This window comes from Setaria viridis, chromosome 3, assembly GCF_005286985.2.
Source record: "Setaria viridis chromosome 3, Setaria_viridis_v4.0, whole genome shotgun sequence".
NCBI lineage: Eukaryota > Viridiplantae > Streptophyta > Magnoliopsida > Poales > Poaceae > Setaria > Setaria viridis.
Window position 1 is genome coordinate 47,020,591 of NC_048265.2, and position 20,552 is coordinate 47,041,142.

The 20,552-nt window shown below is 47.0% G+C and overlaps 2 protein-coding genes and 1 pseudogene across 2 annotated transcripts; 1 reads left to right on the forward strand and 2 right to left on the reverse strand.

Annotated features, from left to right (window-relative positions):
• Positions 1-4,743: 4,743 nt before the first annotated feature.
• On the reverse strand, positions 4,744-6,014 carry LOC117848632 (uncharacterized). Its single transcript, XM_034730116.2, has one exon. The coding sequence runs from the start codon at positions 5,877-5,879 to the stop codon at positions 5,067-5,069; it is 813 nt and encodes a 270-aa protein (XP_034586007.1). The 5' UTR covers positions 5,880-6,014; the 3' UTR covers positions 4,744-5,066.
• A 3,801-nt stretch (positions 6,015-9,815) lies between these two features.
• Positions 9,816-10,321, reverse strand: LOC117850725 (uncharacterized). Its single transcript, XM_034732586.2, has one exon. The coding sequence runs from the start codon at positions 10,319-10,321 to the stop codon at positions 9,902-9,904; it is 420 nt and encodes a 139-aa protein (XP_034588477.1). The 3' UTR covers positions 9,816-9,901.
• A 2,608-nt stretch (positions 10,322-12,929) lies between these two features.
• Positions 12,930-13,444, forward strand: LOC140222301 (uncharacterized; annotated as a pseudogene).
• Positions 13,445-20,552: the final 7,108 nt, after the last annotated feature.

The following is a 20,552-nucleotide window of genomic DNA, read 5'->3' on the forward strand; positions in this document are numbered from 1 at the left end:
AGTGATCTGCTCAGTTACTGTACTTGTGAGATCGATTTGCCTTCCTTGCATGCAGTTGCTGCATTTCGTGGAGTGATTTTTGGAGACTGCAGGGTTTGGGGATTAACTGCAGTATAATCTGATTGTTGTTCTCTAGATGTAATTTTCTTCATTGCCTGAAACAACAACCACTGCTGCTCCTCTTTGACTTAGCGAACTTCCTGTTCTTTTTGTGTTTATTTTCTTCCCGAAAATGGATGGTGGTGCTCAACTGCTCATCGTGGATTTGGTGCTAGTGCACAGCAGCAAACACCTGTTGTTCATGGTCCAGGGGATGGTGTTGTCCAACAGAAAGCCGCAGCTGTTGTTGTCCAAGGTGGTTGTCACAGTGCTCCTCAAGGCCATGGCTGCCTTTTGCAACTTCGATATAATTCAATCTGCAACAGGCTTCCGCATTGCTTCTAATTTTGATGGTGTGCTCTACGCCTCATTTCTGGGATCTAGACATGCTGCTCAATTGGATTTTCGAGTGTTCTTGTATGGCGAGCAGACCATTTCATAGTGGATGAAGTTTATGGCTATGAATGACCCCTATTTATTACAATGGAAGTATCATTTACCTCAACTAGGTAATGTACTAGGTCTGAGTAAGAATGGTGTGTGTTTAGTTATATGAGTGAGTGTGGTCAGTAATAATTGTGTGTTTTAAGTATATTGTTGTCTGAATATTAAATTCTTTAGTGTTTCTAGTATATTGTTGTCTGAATATTCAGTTATTTAGTGAGTTATCTAGGCGTATTAAGTGTTTTCAGATCATCAATGTGTGTGTGTTCCTATCCTTTTTGGAAGAACTTTGTCATTTTAAATATGTAAATAATTAAATATCCTTTTTTTCTTTTATCTTCAGTGTGGATGTATTCAAGCTGCTAGCACACAAGGTATATATCACATGCACTATTTGTGGGAGGTTTTTGGCAGATCCTACCACTAATGAGTTGTACACAGCCACCCATTTCATAACTGCCATGTTACGCATTGGAGACTGGTTGTGACAGGTTTTTTTTTTTTGAGAATGTGCTGGTGGCTCTATATTATTTGTGAATTTCTACATTAGAAGCAATCTATGTACTGCAAGATAAATACACATCACTTTTTGTTGTATGATCAAGATTGATCCATTTATTTCTTACTACCTACATGGCTTCATTACAAAGAGTCACATGGGGGGAAGAAGATGTGAGCTCAGTTTGTTGCTGGATGGATCTCGCACAAATTTGTTTATATCTTTAGTGTTGTTTTATGTAAGTTTTTTGTCTTCTTTTTATTACTATTTTTCCTTTTAAAGGAGACTATTGATTCTTACCTTTGAGATTCCTTATTCAGTATCTCTTCCATTCTTTGAGGTCTTGTCTTGCAGCCCCTATAAACTTTGTTTAAAATACTAGGTTACTACCTTATCGGAATTGAGAGTAAACTGTAGTCTTGACATATTGTGTTTTTCTGTGTCAACTTTGTTAAATGGCATTCACTTGCAACAAGGAGGAAACATATATTTACTTCTTGAGTGGTTAATTAATTTTGAAATGCATCCTGCTTGCCTGCACCCACATTGTGGCATGTTCCTTTTTTTTTCTTCCTGCAGCAACTCATGCCTCATAGAACAAGGAACAAAGCAATTTTTCCACAGGGCCTTTGTGCAAATGAATTTTAGAAAGCATGTTGGACTATTCGTATCGAAACCTAGTGATCATTTCATTACTTGGTTGTTCAATCCCGTTTTCATTTATTTTGCTCCTCTTGTTTCCCGATGGAAATGTCAGCATTGCGGTTTCACCCTGGAGGAGGACCTCAAAGCCACAAAGATTGAGTAATTGTCTTTTTTTTTACTTCTGTAGATATGTCTTCATATTTGTATACCACCATAATGCTCTGAAAAATATAAATTGTAACAACTGCTCATGGTGGGGGATTGTCAAGAAGGATGACCCACTTTTCACGCTACTGATAGTGGCTGAAATTGATGAGCACCCGAGAGCCATCAACCCTAGCAAGCAGGTCTGAAGGCCCAACAGAACAATGTGCTCTGCCACATCTGAATCTTTAACAGCTTCTGAAATATCAACTGGTAGCTGATTACATACCAGTGTTGTGGTTCAGTTTTCAGTTAACGTTGATTCAGTTTTAGTCATATTCATTTTGAGTGCAAGACAATTTTGAATCAGTCTTTTAGTTATTTTTTTTACGTGCTTCATTATATTGCTGTTTTTTATCTGTTGTAGCTGCAAAACCATTGCCTTTCTTGTTAAATAATTCAGATCTTCATTATTCAGTTTCTTCCCCTTTTTTTATACAAGTCAAGGCTGCAATTGAAACTGCAAATGGATCTCGACTCTAAAGCAGTCAGGTCTTAGTTTTGTATTAATTATGTTTTCAATCATGTTTGAGGGGCAAAGTGCATTAGTGTGGGTCTGTGGTCTGTATGGTTCTGGTTCCTTTACATTTGATGGTAGATGGCTTCTTTATTTGAACATGTGAACTGCAATTTTATTGTATGATCAATATTGATCCAATTTTTTAAAGAGTCACACGGCGTGAAGAAAGAGACGTGAACAGTGGGCTCAGTTTATCGCTCGATGGATCTCGCACAAACAGCACAGCACGACAAGCACGGGGGCTATTCAAGTTTTTCTGAGTGATTTTCTGAGCTGCTCCTCACTCAGTTTTTTGTTACGAAAGTTTCTAGCTTTTGTGGGTGACAAAAATTGTTATATCACTCGGATTCTTTTTTTGTGTTCTGTATCGACGTGTCACTATTGGATTGGTTTAAAAAGTGATTGATATAGGAAATCATCCGGGTGGTAGGTAGGCACTCCCCCAAACGAAAACCTTTTTTTCCCTCACGAAAAAATACAAAAACTTTTTTAAGCCAACGAGTTGGCACAATCTTCGTAACCGGTGCTTTTTCTTCTGATCACTCGTACAAATACAGACACTCACATACCTATGAGCACATCCGAAAAATTAAACCGGCGAATCATCAAGATTGATGAAGTCACCATTGGAGCCTCGCTGTCGACAGGCACATCATCTACAACTAAATTTATAATGTCGGTTAAATCCTAGAATAAATCCAGAAAAATGCGAGCACTAATGCCGAGTCGAGAATTCGAATCCTAGTAAGTAGGTTCCACCACAAGAAACCTTACCAGCTGAGCGTATCGCTACGTAACCAGCACATTGATATATCTATCTAACCAACATGTGGCAGAAAAAAAATTACGATGCGTGTAAGCATATCCTTTGCCGTACGAGAAAATAACTTATTGCATATACTTTTACTAGCAATCTCTTAGAGCAACTTCAAAAAACTGCTAATCTTACCCTAATATCTTCTTTACGGAAAAAAAGAGAAAAAAAACTTCAATAGTCAACCTAAAACTCCCCCAAAATATTAGCGACGCGAAAAAAAACACCCTACGGTCCGCATATATTTGCGGTGGACCGTCTCCCCCGATCCACCCCCGACCTCTTTCGCTCGCCCGTTTTTTCCCGGGCAGCACCCAAGCAGCCGAACCTTCTCAGATCTTCAACAGCACCAAGGAATCTTCTGGAGGCTGGAGCACGGGGTTCGCGCTGCCATGTCGGACATCGAGGCGGTGGCGAGGGCCTCGCCCCCGCCGGCGTTGGTGCCGAGGAGGCCCGCGACCGCGGAGGTGAATGCGGCGGTCGCTGATGTTCGTGGGCAGCACCGCCAGCATCGCCCTGGTCGTCGCGCGCTACGCTGTCGGCGGCTACCCCTACGCGCAAGCGGTGGTGGCCTTCGAGAGGGACATGTTCCTACGGGCACTCGCCGCTGAGTTACTCGTCTGCCCGTTCACCATCCTGCTGCTGCGCCTCGACAGACGGCCACCTGAGCCTCCCGATGGTACTGGTGCGTGATTCCAACCCGTTCCCTTCTCCCTAAATCTAAATAGTCGATCTAGACATCTAGTGATTCCTTGTAAGCATTTCTAATTGCTGGATACGCGAATTTTGTGGTAATTGTTCGTCCTTGCTCGTGCAGATTGGGGGCGTGTATGCCATAGTGCAGCTACATGATGCAGAGCACCCTGGAGCACGCAGCCGGCGTCTAGCTATGGCCTCGTACCGCTGCTGATCTTCATCGTCCTCTCAATTTTTTTTTGCCCCTTCTCAATTTCTTTTCTTCGGATCTCATGAAGGGGAGACAACAAGTGCAGTTGCAGTATCTCAATTTTAGATAGTGATGAATGGACACATGATCTGATACATGATGTAGCACGAGAAGTCGGCAGCGGGCTCGGGTAGAAAGATGGCGGCAAGAAAGCGGCGCCGGCAGGTGAGGTTGTGCTGACCAAGCGGTGCCGGCAGGTGAGGTTGTGCTGACCAAGTGCCTGGAGTGCTCCGAGAAGAGAGGAGGGTACCTGGTGTCATGGGCTAGGAGGTGGGCAGGCCAAGCAAATGGGCTCAATTACGATGACGTGGCCTTTTTTAAATTATTGGGGTAGTTTTTAACGTTCTGCTGTGGATTCATATGATTTTAGGGGAAAATTTTTTTAGCAAAGTCCCTAATATCTCGTTTTAGGAAAAAAAAATTTAGGAACTCTTGAAGTTGCTCTATGCCCAAAATAATATGTTCGTTGTACCAACAAAGTATACTTCAACAAAGATTATACGAGAAAAAAAGAGCCCAACCAGATGACCCGGCTGCCAACCATGTAATCAGCATAACTACATATAAGCAAGTATATATAAAGAGTGACTTTTTTCATGAAGAACTGAATATATAATTTCTCAACATTTTCGAGTAAAAAAAAACAGAATAAGGCAACCCCCTACCGACTCCACAATCCTTATCGCTTGTACTCCGTACGTTGTTATACGTGCTAACGTCACGCCACGCATAACCCACGCGATCATGAAATTTCACGAATCACCGCGCACGCGTACGAACAGCCTACGCAGAGCCACAACAGTACTTGACAAGAGAGCTCTCGTCGATCGATCGATGTCGTCATGCATGCATGCGCGACAAGCTAGCGTTCTACGGCCCATCAAATGTATACGCGTCACAGGAGCAGGTGCGGGGAGCCGCCGTGGTGCAACCCGCCGGCCTCCACCGGCGGCGGCGCCGCCGCGGCGAGCTCCTTCTGCCACAGCGCAGCGGCGGGCGGGGGGAGCGGGAACGCGCGGTCGCCCTCCAGGACCGTCGCCGCGGCGGGCCACAGCAGCGGCCCCGCGCCGCCGAAGTCCAGCCTGGACAGGTCGCCGGCGGCGGCGTTGGCGCCGGCTAGCAGCGCTGGCTGACCAAGGCCGGGGCCGAAGCCGAGCCGGCCCTCGAGCAGCGGCGCCGCGCCGAGCGCGAGCAGCGTCGACGCCGAGGCCGAGCCCAGCAGCAGCGAGCCGAGGAGGCCACCCTGCAGGGCCGCCGCCGGCGCCACAGGGGAGGAGGAGGAGCTGGTGTCGAAGGGAGCGCTGGAGGCCGGCGTGGTCGCTGCGGCGGCGGTGGCGGCGGCGAGGGCGCGGGTGGGTCGCGCGGGGCGCGGGCGCTTGCGCGTGGATCCCCCGACGGGGACGTTGCGGATGGACCCGCCCAGCGTCCAGTAGCGGCGGCAGGCGCGGCAGAAGTGCCGCGGCTGCGCCGTGTTGTAGTTGTTGTAGTAGCAGAACTTGGTGTCCCGCGACGCGCACCGCGGGCACTGCTCCCGCCCCATCGCCGCCGCCGGCGGAGGCTGCTGGTGCTGGTGCTGGGCGGCGGCGGCGGCCGCCATCATCGCGCGCGCCGCCTCCGCCTGCCGCAGCAGCGCGGCGCCGATCACCGCCTCCTCCTGCGGCGGCGGGAGCGGCAGTGGCACGGGGGACTGGTGCAGCGGCGCCTCCATGTGCCGACGACGAACCGATCGGATTTGCTGTACAGTCGCTCGATGCTTCCCTTGCGCTTGCTTCCCTGCCGCTGCCGGTGAGGTCGAGAGGTTGCTGCTGCCAGCTTGTGTGTGTGTATATATATAGCGCCGCCGCCCCGCGGCGGTTAGCTACCAGCAAGTGGATGGCGGTGGTGGGTGGACGATGGCGGTGTGCCGCAGTGGTTGTCGAGCGAGCCGCGAGGCGGAGAGGGACGGCTCGACGACAGGGGTGTGGCCGTCCGGCCAGTGGCCGCAAAGGTTACGTAGCTTTCTCTAGGCTCGCAGATGGCAGCAGACGAATTCCTGACGATCCCTGCCTGCCTGCGTGTCATCCATGGACCGTACTGTACATGAAGGTGAAATGTTTGGACAATTCCTGACCCGGCTCGATTCGTTTGCATGTGTCAGCGTGTCCGGCCGGGGACAAACCAAGAGAAGAGTCCAGAAGGCTGGGCTCGCTCCCTCCCTCACACTACTACTGTTCCGTGGTCATCCGGCCCAGGCCGGCACCCGCTGTGCTGCTGCTTCGGCAGGTCACTACTACCTATCGCCAGTTCGCCATCATCTTGCTAGCACCTCGTAGCTGACGGCTGAGGAGGAGGCCTGCCTGCCTAGCTGCTGGTGGCTGCTAGTAGCGCTGCTGGGAGCTCGATCGAAAGCGACGTGTCACGCATGCCCCAACACACTGTAACCAAGGTCAGTGCTAATAACCTTGTGATTAGGATAATCAAGGAATTACGGAATTTCTTCTGATAACACACTGCACACGTACGTACGTACGGCCGGGCCGAGAGAACGTACGTACACGAGCAAGCATACAGAGGCGTGTGCAGCCACGCATAAAACGCAACGCAATGCATGCATGCATCACATCATCCGATCGATCAGTTCATGGACTGACGGGTGCATGGCATGCATGTGCTGACTCGCATGCGCTGCACAACAGCACAAGGGATGACGACGGAACCCGCGCCGGAAGAACGAGGATGCATGGATCCGCTGTACCTGTACGTACGTACGCGCGCGGTCGGCCGGGGCAGGCGGCAGCAGAGAGCAAGCAAAATCCCTCGCGTATAGTATGTGGCTGGGCGCTAGGAGACGCACAGAGGCAGGCATATGCAGGGGCAGGGGCGCGGCGGTGCAGTTCCAAGCGCAAGCCGCCAATCGGGGACGAGGCACGAATGACCGCGCCGTGGACGGACGCCACGCCACGCCACGCACGCGGCTGCGACGACGACGAGCACGCCGGCCGGCGCGCGGCAGGCAGGAGGCAGCAGCTAGCGCCAGGACAACCGCGCTGCGATAGATCGTCGGCACGCGGCGGCCTGTCCGATCGGTGCGTAGCGGCCGGGGCGACGGCGACAGCGGCGTGCATGCATCGGCATCGGCGCCGGCGTCCATCCAGAGGCTGGTACGTACGGCCGACGATGCCGCTGCGCTGCGCGGTCGCGGCCACGGCGGCCGGGCCGGGCCGGCCGGTGCGCGTAGCAGTGAGAGAGCAACGCGTCGGGCAGGGGACGTGTGGACAAAGGAATGCTACCGGCAAGCAGCTAGAGCTAGCACTGGCGGCCGGTCAGCTCGATCAGCAGGCTCGTCAGCGTGTTGTTGCTGCTGCAAGCCCTGCAACCACCGCCTCAATCGGAGAGCCCGGCCGCTTGTCTAGCTAGCTAGCCTCGTGGAGCATTTGCGGATGCGGGCATGCGCTAGAGACCAAAGTGTAGCGATCCCAAGAGATCTGAAAGGGCCAAGAGCGGGTGCTATTCGTCTGTTCGACACACACTATACTTCCGTAAACTCACTGCCTCTTTTCACAACGTCACTCATCAAATTCCATTCACGGGAGGGGACGGGAGGGCCTTTTTCCCCTTTTTTTACTTTACACAAAAATGCTAAGCTCAGTGTTTCAAAAAAAAGTTAAGCTCCGGAACTGGGGGGGTGCAAGTTCTAGTCACTCTGAGTCGTTAGAACGTCGACGAAAAAAAACTTGATAAAAATGAACGGCAATACCATGTTATATGCGCATTGACGATGCATGGCCGGCGGCGGCGATTAGCCTCCTCTCCGACCAGATCCGGAGGACCCGACCCATTCTTTGTCACCGGGTGTAGTCACGGTGCGGCGGACATCATCACTATTGTGCCTGCTGTGATCTTCATCCTCGCGAGGGCCTGCCTACCGCCATCGGGTGGTTGTGGGTATAGCGGTAATTCCTTGGGATATGGCCATGTACCCAAGTCCTTGATACCTCTTTCGTATTGTATGGTGAGAGGTCGACAGATTTCTCATTGTGGTGATGATATGGTCATGAAAAGGCTACGGGGAAAGCTTTACCCGACTGTTGTATCGGTGTCAGCAACGACGGCGTAGTTAGGCGTCATTTCCCTCCCTTGAAACGTTTGTTGAGATGCTTTATGCAAAGTCAGCGGTTTTCTAGGTGAAAACCTTACCCCATCTCGCTAGATGGGCGATGACGGTGTCTTCGACATTGTGTCCTTTTTGGAGGTATTGTCTTGGAAGTCCTTTTAGCCTGACATTCATTACCTTAAGGCGGAGTCTGTTGTGGGAGCAATAGAAGAGAAGTATTCCAAGTTTGACATCTAGTTTCTAAGCAGATGAAAAATGTGATGGATTGGCACTATATAAAGACAATGCAAGTTAGAAGTATGGACGAAGAAGAAGAATGAAATTTAGTATCCTATTTTTTTTCTTTGTTTTAGAGTTTTTTTTCGCTTCTCATTGTTGAGGAACTACTATCCTTCGGCCGTATATATCTACCGGCCGGATTTTATCCTTAATAAAAAACATGCTTGTGCAAAAATAATTAAGTGGATGCATGATGAGGTGCACGACGATCCTGTTCCTGGACACGGGCACCTCACACCTCAGTGGTCGCAGCAGCTGGACCTAGCGGCCCAGACTAGGTTGCATCGTCGTGTACACTGGTTGGGCACACTAGCTAGCTGGTAGCCCGGGCTTGCACTGGGTCTTGGCCCGGATCACCAGCAAGGCAGGAAGAGCAATCGACGGGCTGATATCAGGACTCAGGAGCAACGACGACCAGATTGCCTGACACTACAGCACTAAAAACATATTACTGGTATGTTCAGACAGAGAAGTGATCACATGCTGTCACATAACAATTTTATTACAAGGCCGGTTAAGATCAAGTGGATCAGCCACAGGCAGAAACCATCAGCAGGCCAGTACCATGATTTCAAGCACAGCACCTCTGCCTCACGCATGGAGACCAAAACCGGAAACGGTACCAGCTAACATCCACGGACAGATAAACCGAAACCGCTTCAGGCTTCAGACACAGAAATATCGTGAAAAGAAAAAACATCCCCTCTCCTCTGAATCTTTTCCTGGATCTCGCCGTCTTCTTACTACCAAAGCTCCAGCGCCCCAGTATGCTCCAACAACTATGATATCCTCTCCTGAACACTTTTTTGAAACGAACCTCTCCTGAGCACTTTTCCTTGGGCTTCCAACGCATGCCACCCCAACTGATAGCCTTGACATTCTTCAGGGAAAAGAAATGTACCGTAGTATCAACTCCAAGCTTGAGAGCGGGCACAAGATTTAAAAGTTTTTAAGCTCTGGTAGCAATTATTTCCCGTAAGTGGTGCATACGTGATCACTGCAGATTCTAAAAGCAGAAACAGTTAGATTCCAGAGGCCTCACAGAGAATGAGTGTGACGAACATTAGTAAGGACAAAAAGGGACCAGGAGAAGAAAAATGAGAAGCGTACATCTTGTGAACCTTCAGAATAAATAGCAGTGATATGATACGGCATGTAATACGATTTTTCCCCTAGAAAAAAGAAGATGACACATAATCTTGTACCAATAGTTGTCATAATGAGCATTTTCGGATGCGAAGAAAATGTATGCGTATTGCTCCAAAAAGATTGCCCGTGCCTGAGAGAAACAGAAATGTCTCACCTTGGCTTGCTCGTTTGCTTTAGAATATGATGTGCAGATCCTGGAGCTAGAGCCTCTAGTCCAGTAGCCTCAATTCTGGAACGTGGGAGATAAGGTGCCAATCCTCCCCAAGTCCTTCCCTGCAACGCCTAACCAGCTCTGGGCATTTGTTTATCGTCAATTCCTCTGGACCAGTAAGGCGTCCAATGAAGCGGGGCAAGGATGTAAGGCCGGAACAGCTCTGGATCCCGACTCTTAGAAGGGCAGAAAGTTCGCCTAGTGACTCTGGAAGCTGGGTCGATGCGACACAACTAGCCAAGTTGAGATATCGAAGTGATGTGAGGCGCCGCATACTCTCAGGAAGGTGAGTCAGGGCAGGTACGTCCACTATTACAAGGTCAGCAAGGGAGCAGAGTTCCCCGAGTTGCTCAGGCAGCTGGCGGAGGGCATCGCATACAAATATGAAGAGGGATCGGAGGGATGTGAGGCGCTGCATTGGTTCAGGCAAGACGGACATTGCTGGGAGATTTATGATGTCCAAAGACTGTAAAGGTTGGAGTTCCCCAAGGCACTCTGGCAGCATGCAAAGATTATCGCAGTGTTTCATCTCTAGGTTACGGCCAGAAACAAAGAGAGCACGGACCTTGTCAAATAGTTTTCTGTCAACTCCCCGAGGCCATGAAGTCAAAGATAAATATCGGCACATCTTTATTTGATTGGTACTTGCCATCCCAAATATTAATTCATCCTTTAATATTTGTCTAGCTAGATCATGAACAAGATCATGCATTTTGCGTGTTACTTCTCCAGTTCTATACGATTCTTCTCGATCTTGAAGAAAACCGACTTTCATAAGCGAATCAAAGTAACCAATTCCAACGTCTTCTGGTTGTTTAGTTTGGTTTGTTGGGACGAAACCATGAGCTATCCATTAGGAAATCAAATGACGCCTGTTGATTACATAGCCTCTTGGAAATATAGAGCAATGTATAAAACAAAGCTTTAGGTGATGGTGTAAATGAAAATAACTCAACCATAAGCACGCAAATACTCTATGTTCCTCATCCTCAACATTCAATAAATTACTATCTCTTATTGATTGCCATTCTTCTATTCCTTTTATTCCATGGAGAACACCTGCAAGAACTTTAACAGCGAGCGGCACACCACCACATTTGTTCACGATTTCTATCCCGACTTGTATGAATTCAGTGTCCAATGCTTTTGTGCCAATTCCAAAACATTGGTGAAACAATTTCCAGCTCTCCTCCTTAGACAAGAATGGCAGATCATACGTACATGTTGAATCCACCGCTTCCGCAACTTTTCTACTGCGGGTAGTGAGTAAAATACTACTTCCAGGTGCCCCAATCTTTAGATGCACCATGAATCGCTCCCAGTCAACACGATCCTCTGTCCAAACATCATCGAGGACAGCTAGGAACTTTTTTCCATCTAGCTTGTCAGAGATTGTTCTACTCACATGCTGCAATGGAAGCTGGTCGGGCTTGTCACCAGCAATAGCTTCAAACAATTTCTCAACAAGCCTTTCAACAGCGAATTCTCTTGACACATGAACCCACAGTAGAACTTCAAAATGTTTGCTTATAATGTTAGCATCATTAAAGACTAGTTTGGCTAGAGTAGTTTTCCCAGAGCCACCTAGCCCAATGACTGAAACTATCTTCAATTTTTGTTTGTCAATAGTCTCTGTCAGCTCAGATATCATCTGATTCTTTACTTGGCCCCTCCCAAATATTGATGCCTCGTCCACTTTAGTCCATAGTGGCACCTCCCCAATTGTCTTGCTTATATGCTGAGCAGAACGATCCCGCTGGTATACTATTTGCTATTGTGCTATAGTCCCTTCTCCCCTTCACACAATTGCGTCAAATCTCTTCTTTACTGCCTTGATCTTGTCAGCTGTCTTGTATTCAAACACAACTGATTTTGGTTTCTTCCTTAAGTATTGGACCACAATATTCTTGACACCAACAGCATTTATGTCATGTTTCTCAGCCTCCATATTGAATTCATGGACTAAATCTTCAGCATCGTAAGCAGCATCTTTTAATGCTTTGAGCCAATTAGATGAATTTTCACTCCCCGTTGTTTTGTCACCTACTTGTTGCAACCAAGTATTGATCTCCTCAACAAGATCCTTGAGTTCCTGAAGATCTCTGGCCACACCTGCTACAGTGCTGAACTCTTTGATGACCAGTGGAGCTAAGTTCGTACCCACAATATTCAATATCCCAGATACTAGAGCAGCTTCCATATGACCCATATTTTTAAAAATCTCTCCTTTGCTCCTACCCTGCAAAATAAATTAAAATTAGCTGCTACCCTAACAAAAGGTGCATAATGAGCAATACCTAATCTTTGTGCTTTACAAATTGTAACTACTGTAATTTATTCTTATAGAAAATATTCCGTGCATGATTATTTCATCAAATTATCATTTCCTCGCTATCATGTACAATCCATGCAGTTAACGATCTTATCAAATCAAAATTGATGCGTGCAAGGTGGGAGGTAATATTGATGACATCGGACCTACAAAAAAAAAACACTTTTTTCTTGTATCTAACATCAGCAGGAAGCAACATACATCATGCATGTGAGGGAACACAGGTTATGAAATATACATGAAAGTGAACAACTTAAAGATAGGGAGATTAGTGTACGAAAGCCTCTGGCACAGAACAATAAAGAATCTACATTGCTCTTACACTTATTTAGTGTTCAGCCTCAGGTAGACCAATCCTCCCCGATAAGAAAAAATAGCTGTGAATGGCACTATTCTGGACAGATAGATGGAATGGACAGTTATCTCCATGTACCATTGCTCCTGATAAGGCCAAGAATCAAAAAGAGGAGAACAGTTGCTGAAGCGTTGCAGCAAAAACAATGGATTCGCGATATTGTTGGACAAGTAACAGTAACTGCTGTATTGCAGTACATCCAACTTTGGCACGCGGTGGAGGGGATTCATCTGATCTCAGGAATAAAGGACATCGTCTCTTGGAGATGGGATTCCTCGGGCATCTATTCTGCGAGGTCAGCTTATAGAATGTTCTTCGAAGGAGCTACAAAATTCGTTGCCGCAAAGCCTATCTGGAAAGCTTGGGCGCCATTGAAGGTAAAATTCTTCATGTGGCTTGCTGTCAAGGATCGCCTATGGACAGCGGACAGGAGACATCGACGTGGATTGCAAGATCACACGGCATGTGCTCTCTGCGACCAAGAGCTAGAGACTGCAGACCATATCTTTGCCAAATGTTCCTATACACAACAGGTTTGGCAAGTCATAAGCATGCTCCTGAACATGCAAAACCAAGCACCGACTCATGAGATGGCTTTGATCGACTAGTGGCTTCAGAAGCGAAGGGGAATGAACAACCTGAAGAAAAAAGGAATAGACTCTGCCTTCATGCTTATCTCTTGGAAAATCTGGAAATAACGAAATGACAGAGTGTTTAACAGACACTCAGCGAAACCAGCTGCACGATTGGTCCAGGAGATCGTAGAAGAAGCCCAGCTATGGACCTGTGCCGGCGCCAAGCACCTTACTACCTTAGGATGGCCGGCAGCAGTAGGAGTGCTAGGCCCTAGTTAGCTCCTTACTTGCTACTTGTCCTGTTTTCGGTTGTTTTCGTTCTTTTATAATTGCTATCAAGTGTCAAACCGTGTGCGTGTGCCCGTATGGCCCGCAATGTAACACTAAACTTTTATTTCTTCTTAATACAAAAAGATACACAGCTCTCCTGCATATTCTCGAAAAAAAATAGAGCAAAAACAAATAAAGAGCATATTCTGGTTGAACAGATGGTAGATACCTCGAGATCTGATCAGCTGCTGAGTCCCGTGCAATGCCCAATAATTTTTGTAGATTAAGGATAACAAATCCAGCCTCAATCATTCACAAGTGAATGTTTACAGCCAAGCAATACTTAGATCGCGATTACAGCAAAACCCCTTATGGGCAAAATTCAGAGACATACTGAGGCTGAGCATGCTAGGTTTGAAGTCTACTCCTAAAATTCCATCCATACTTGTTGAAGAAATCCAAGACTGTAGCTTCCAACTTGCAACAGTCTCCTTCAGAGCAATTTTCTCCTCCTTTTAGATAGCATCAACTTGTCCAGAAAGTCCCCCTAAAAATTACCTGAAAAAATGAATTAGGGATGGTTCCTTTGAACACCACCTCATTTCTATTCAACCAAATTGCCCAGCAAAGAGCTGAAGCGCCTATAAGAATTTGTCTTCTAATCTGCCAGGAAAAACCTCTAAGCCAAGACCACAACAAATTGGACACACTAGTAGGCAGTTGAATTCTAAACGAGAGATACACAGCATTCTAAATGAACCTTACCATATGACAGTCGAAAAATAAGTGTTGTACAGTCTCCTCAGAGTTAAAAAATAACACTTGGTACTTGCCATCTTCTTTTAGCAAGATTATCCTTTGTCAGGATAACTCTTTTTTCAAAAACCACATGGACACCTTGATCTTGAGTGGTACTTTTATTTTTCAGGATGCACACAAAGATGGTGTTCCTTCGTGTTGCATTATCTCTTTGTACATTGATTTCACTGTGAACTCTTTCTTTTTATTCAGCTTCCAAAGAAAAACATCTTTCTGTTCATTTAGATTATATTCTGCCAACTCAGCCACCAGCTTTAGCCATTTAATTAGTTTGTCCCCGATCAAAGCCCATCTAAATGATACATTCAGAGGGACAATGCTACAAACTTTGGCTACCGTTTCATTTTTCTTTGTATCTATATTATACAAGGATGGGAATCTTTTCATCAAAGTTTCATTTCCAGCCCATAAATCTTCCCAAAATCTAGTTTGATTCCCATTATTTACTTCAAACTTGCCCATTGATAGGAATTGATCCTTGATTTCCATAAGGCTGGCCCAAAACTGTGAATCACCCGGCTTCTTTGACACTTGAGTTAGTGTATTATTAGTTAAATATTTTATTTTTAGCAAGCTTTAACACATTCCCTCCTTGTTTAAATAGCCACTTGCTTAGCAAGCATCTATTTTGAACTTCCAAATTAGTGATACCTAGACCACCCACATTATTTGGTACACAAAAGATGCTCCACTTAGCTACTCTATATTTTTTCTTATGCTCATCGTACTGTCAAAAGAATCTAGATCTGTAGTAGTCCAATCTTTTAAGAACACCTTTAGGTATTCTAAAAAAGGACTTCATAAACATTGGTAAGCTTGAGAGAACAGAGTTTATTAGCACTAACCTTCCTCCTACTGATAGGAGTTTTCTCTTCTAGCTTCCTAATTTTTTCTGAAAATTTCTTCAATCATGCTCCAATCCTTATTTGAGATTTTATAGTGGTTCATTAGGATTCCAAGATATTTAAAAGGGAGAGATCCTTCCTTGCAGCCAAAAATCTGCACATAGTCTCCCACAATATTTTTGCCTCCCCAAAGCATAACAACTCACTCTTATGAAAATTAATCTTAAGTCCTGAGAGCTTTTCAAAGGTACATTGTAGGAGCTTCAAGTTTTTGACCTGCTTTAGATCATTTTCCATAAAGAGAATCGTATCATCCGCGTAATGGAGAATTGATAATCCTCCATCTACCAGACGAGGCACTATGCTCCTAATTTGATTATTATCTCTAGCTCTTGAAATGAGAATTGCTAACATATCTGGCACCAAATTAAACAAGACTGGTGATAAAGGGTCTTCCTGCCTCAAACCTTTTTTTGTTTGAAAGAAATGTCAAATGTCATCGTTCACTTTAACCCCCACACTTCCCCACTCACTATAGTCTCGATCCAATTGCACCACGATCGAAGTAAACCCCTTCGTTCTTAAAGCATGTTGTATGAATGTCCAATTAACCTTATTATAATAGGCTTTCTCAAAATCTAGTTTGAGTATAATCCCATTCTATTTTTTCCTACGCAATTCATGGATAGTTTCATGTAGGATGACCACTCCCTCCATAATATATCTTCCCGGTAAAAAAAGCCGTTTGCGATAGTCTAATGACTTTATTAGCCAATCGTTTGTTTTTCTAAACAAATCAATCGTTTCTCCATGTAGATCAGAGAGCATGCAGGGTTTGGATTGCAGAAATTTTATTGGCGCAACTTTGCTAGATTGCAGATCTGCAGCAGACTTCCACTCTTGTGGTGTTTCAATGGTTGAAACACATTGCTCACATAGATAGGACTTCTCTTGAAAAGAGATGGGTGTGAGTGGGCGACGACATAGGATGGTGAGGTCTACCAAAAGGACAAAACTTGGACGGTTGGATGCCCTCATAAATTATATAGTAGCCAAATAAGGAACTACAACTTGTACCTCGTCTCAGAGAAAAAAAAACGAGTTCTGTCTTCAGACTTTAGTGACCAGCGATGGAATTACCAAGTGCCGAGGCCAAGACGCAGGTGCAGTTCCCTGGAGCAACGCTACAATTTCCTATAGTCACACTCACACCAGATCGGCGTCTAGCACTCCGGTCTTCCGCTCGTAAAACCTCTGGGGAACATTATCACAGATAGGTCGTGGGCACGCGTTCCGTACTTCCATGGCATGTCGTACATGTCGCCAGCCATGGCTCCGATCAGAGCATCTCCTGTACGAGAATGGAAGTAAAGCGCACTCACCTTCTTGACGCCTTCGACGGCCGGGTCGCAGTTGCTTCCCTTCGATCATGCCGAGCCCGGAAAGTCCAACCGAACCAAAATGATCGAGACCGAACTCGAATCATCCGAACCGAATTATTCGGTCCTTAATTCGGTCTTAACTACTGACTAACCGAATTAATAACGGTTATTTCGGTCTGCAACGTCGGTTAATCGAAAAACCCGAATAAACCAAGCGTATATTTGGCCCATTAAAAAATTAGGCCCAAGCCCAACAATCTATCTGAACTCTAACATATAACAGCCACTCAACACCCCTGGGCCTCAGCCCGTCAGCCCCTACCCCATCAGCTGCACCCGGCCATCTCCTTTCCCCGGCCGCCTCACCCCACCCCCAGCGGCGTCTTCGCTCCCCGACCTTCCTAGCGCCGCAGCAGGCCAGCAGCTCGACAGCCCCCCTCTCCCTCCTGCATGCAGCCTGCACCTCCTCTCGCCCGCCCATCGTATGCTTCCCTAGCGGTGCCTGCATGGCGGCAGGCCGGCGGTTCTTCTCCCGAGCCGGTGGCCAGTGACATCTCCTCCACCTCGCGAGGCAGCACCAAGGACAAGAAGGCCATCGTAGAAGGCGGAGCCACGGAGGAGTAGTCCCTAGATGGATTGACGACGACGGCAAGATCCGAGCTCGCATATGGCTTGATTTTTCCTCTCGTTGTGCTTCCACTGCTAGGGGAAGCGCCTTCAGTACCGGGTCCAAACGTCCCTTTAGTACCGATTGTGCAACCGGTATTGCTATTTCAGTACTAAGGGGAACCTTTAGTACCGGGTCAAATAACCGGTACTAAAGGGGTATTAAAAAAAAACAAATCCGGCGACCGGAGCTCCGGCCGAACCTCGCCGCCATCCACCCGAGCACCGGAGCCCCGGCTGCACCCCGCCGCCATCCACCCGAGCACCGGAGCCCCAGCCGCACAGCACCTGAGCCCTGCACCAGAGAGGGAGGGAGGGAGGGAGGCGGTGTACTTACGTTGCTCAGCCATCGCCGCTGCTCCTTAGCCTGCCGGTTGTCGCTGCTGCCGGATCTGAGGGAGAGGTGGCTGCTACTCCAAGATCCACGCGCTCCTTGCTCCGCCACGCCTGCTGACGCTCCACCGTCGCGCCCTCCCATCGGAGCTCTGCCGCTCCTTGCCCCGCCGTTGCTCCTTGCTCCGCCACGCCCTGCCGACGCTCCGCCGCCTCGTCGCGCCCTCCCTTCTTGCCTCTGCCTCTCCTTTCCCCGCCGCCACTCCTCACCACATGTAAGAGGTGAGGGGCGAGTGGAGGGGGAGGAGAGGGGCAACGACGGGAGGGGTGGCGATAGGATCTGTGTGGGGAAGAGAGGGAGGGGATTCAGCTAGGGAGAGAGAGGGGATTCTGCGGGGAGAAGAAGAGAGAGAGGCGCGGGTGAGAGGCCGATGAGGGGGATAAGCGGATAAGTGTAGGGAGGGGGCCGAGTGAGCGTGGGGTGAGAGAGAGAAGGAGGCTGACGTGTGAGGGGAGGTACCCCTTTAGCACCGGGTGGAGGCTTTACCCGGTACTAAAGGTCACCCATTAGTACCGGGTGACGCCTCCATCTGGTACTAAAGGCCCTCGATCACATTAGTACCGGTTGGAGGCTTCAACCGGTACTAATGGATGACCTTTAGTACCGGGTGAAGCCTCCACCCGGTACTAAAAGGGCTCACGGGGGCTCCTTGGGGACTAGCCGTTAGGCCCGGTACTAATGCACACAATAGTACCGGGTCAAAATGCAACCGGTACTGAACCTCGGGATGAATGCTGAGTTTTTCAGTAGTATTCAAATCTGTAAAAAAAAATTGGCTTTGAATGAATCATGGCGATTTCCCCTTTGGATTCTATCGATTCTCTGCTCGGTTACTTCAGCTTCGGTCTCGAAGTAACCGAACCCGAAATCGTCGGTCTTCATAAATTTTGATGACCGATTAGTCTCTATTTTTGGATAACCAAAATTTAGAATAGATCGAAGAAACGATCAGTTCGGTTCGGTCTAACCGAACATCCACCCCTACTTGCAGGTCAATAGCCCAAGCACTGCGCACCAAGGGAGCAATTACACGCTAGCGGTAGTCCACATGATGGTGCGGGGGCTGAGCAGCACGGTGGCGCCCGGGCGCCGGGGTTCGTTTGGAGCAGGACAAGTTTCTAGTGGAAAATCACTGCAACATTTGACCAGCCTGCTCACTCTGGGTTATGATATTTAGTGGAAAGCTCTTCTCACCGCTATAGCCCGCTATTTAGTATAATAATATTGTAGCTGCAGTTGTCAAAAAACCGCTATAACGCCGTTATAGCTCCGCTATAGCTTACTATTTTGAACACTGCTTCTTGTTGGTAACTTGGTATTTCCAGGATGTGGCATAGTAAGGAATGTTGTCCGGCTCTTATTTTCTTTTTTTATTTTTAGGAGTTTTTTTTTAACGTAGACCCTCACAAACCCACGCACAATCAACCTTACGAATATACGCACACAACCCCTACCCCTATGAGCTAGCAGATCCTTGAGAATGATGAAGACTTAGGGGGTGTTTGGATCCTTGAGCTAAAGTTTAGTCTTTGTCACATCAAATCTTCGGATGCTAATTAGGAGGACTAAACATAAGCTAATTATAAAATTAATTACACATATGGAGGCTAATTCGGGAGACAAATCTATTAAGCCTAATTAATTCATGATTAGCACATATTTACTGTAGAATCACATTGTCAAATCATGGACTAATTAGGCTTAATAGATTCATCTCGCGAATTAGCCTCCATCTGTGCAATTGGTTTTGTAATTAGTCTATATTTAATACTCCTAATTAGTATCTAAACATTCGATGTGACAGGGACTAAACTTTAGTCCGTGGAACCAAATGGGGCCTTACCTTGGTTGGCAGCTTCCACCGTGTATCTACTTTTCAATTTTGTAAACTTTCCTCAAAATTTATGCAAGAATTTGTTTGTATAAAATTTTCAAAACATGTTCACCATCGGGGACAAGTGAAGAGTCGGCACTCTCCCCTAATACTCATTGGAACACTAGCGGAAGGGTATGGCTCCCCCTTGATCCGTGTAAGGATAAGTGCTTACTAGTAATAATCCATTCTTTAATCCGTATTGCTGTTGACGGTTGTTAGTATGCCAATTTGTGAACCGTAAGCGCACGGATCAGTTGTAACTCTTCCCTCAGAGTACGTCCCTAAGGTTTACCGATCCGTGGAACTTATAATAAAAGATCTATTATAACTAGTATTGTTAGTATGAAACTTATGTTGATGAGTGATTCAGATCTAATCTAGCATGTACAGACAGATAACAAATAGAGCAGAGTTAACTAATATAGAGCAACCTAGACTATGCATTGAGCAAGGGTAGCAAAGAAACACAGATATGATCTTAGCAACAAGCATCTTTAAATATACATCTCCGGTCTGGCTCTCGAAAACGATCTTACACAAGAAAGACCCCTCTCACGATCCTCTCTATCAGCATAGGTAATCTAAGGGCAGGATCATAGGAACATGTCATACTCATCAGTAGATCAGACATGCAAATTCGGTCACTATGACCACATAAACATCCTAAGCAATCTACCATCGATCATAGATTGGAAAGCAAGTAAACCCGATAGAGCATAAAACCATAAAAGAAAATATTTAGATCGCTAAGAACAAGAACACATCTATTACTTAACCATGAATGATTGTACATCACCAGATCTCCATTGGGATCCTACCTTAATCTGATGATCCTAGCTCCAAAATTCCGATGTGGATCTTCCTCGCAAGGTTCCCATGCTGGCTAGGGCTTAGCTACGCTAACCCATAGACAACTGCACGGCACTCAGCTCTCTGAAGTGGTGTTCCTCAAGCTCCTTCTGCTTCTCTGCTGCTTCACCTTGAATGCCTCGACTTAGATGCGATGCTCGATGGAGAATCGGGATATTTATAGTCTGGAGGACCCGTGGCTTAAATTGGAAGGCGAGGGAGCGAGGAAACACCCTAGGCCGATCGGCCCAGGGGGGTCCAGGCCGATCGGCCTAGGCCTTCCTTT

Excerpts from the sequence above, each read along its gene's own strand:
- LOC117848632 (XM_034730116.2), bottom strand. The coding sequence starts at position 5,879 with ATGGAGGCGCCGCTGCACCAGTCCCCCGTGCCACTGCCGCTCCCGCCG.
- LOC117850725 (XM_034732586.2), bottom strand. The coding sequence starts at position 10,321 with ATGCAGCGCCTCACATCCCTCCGATCCCTCTTCATATTTGTATGCGAT.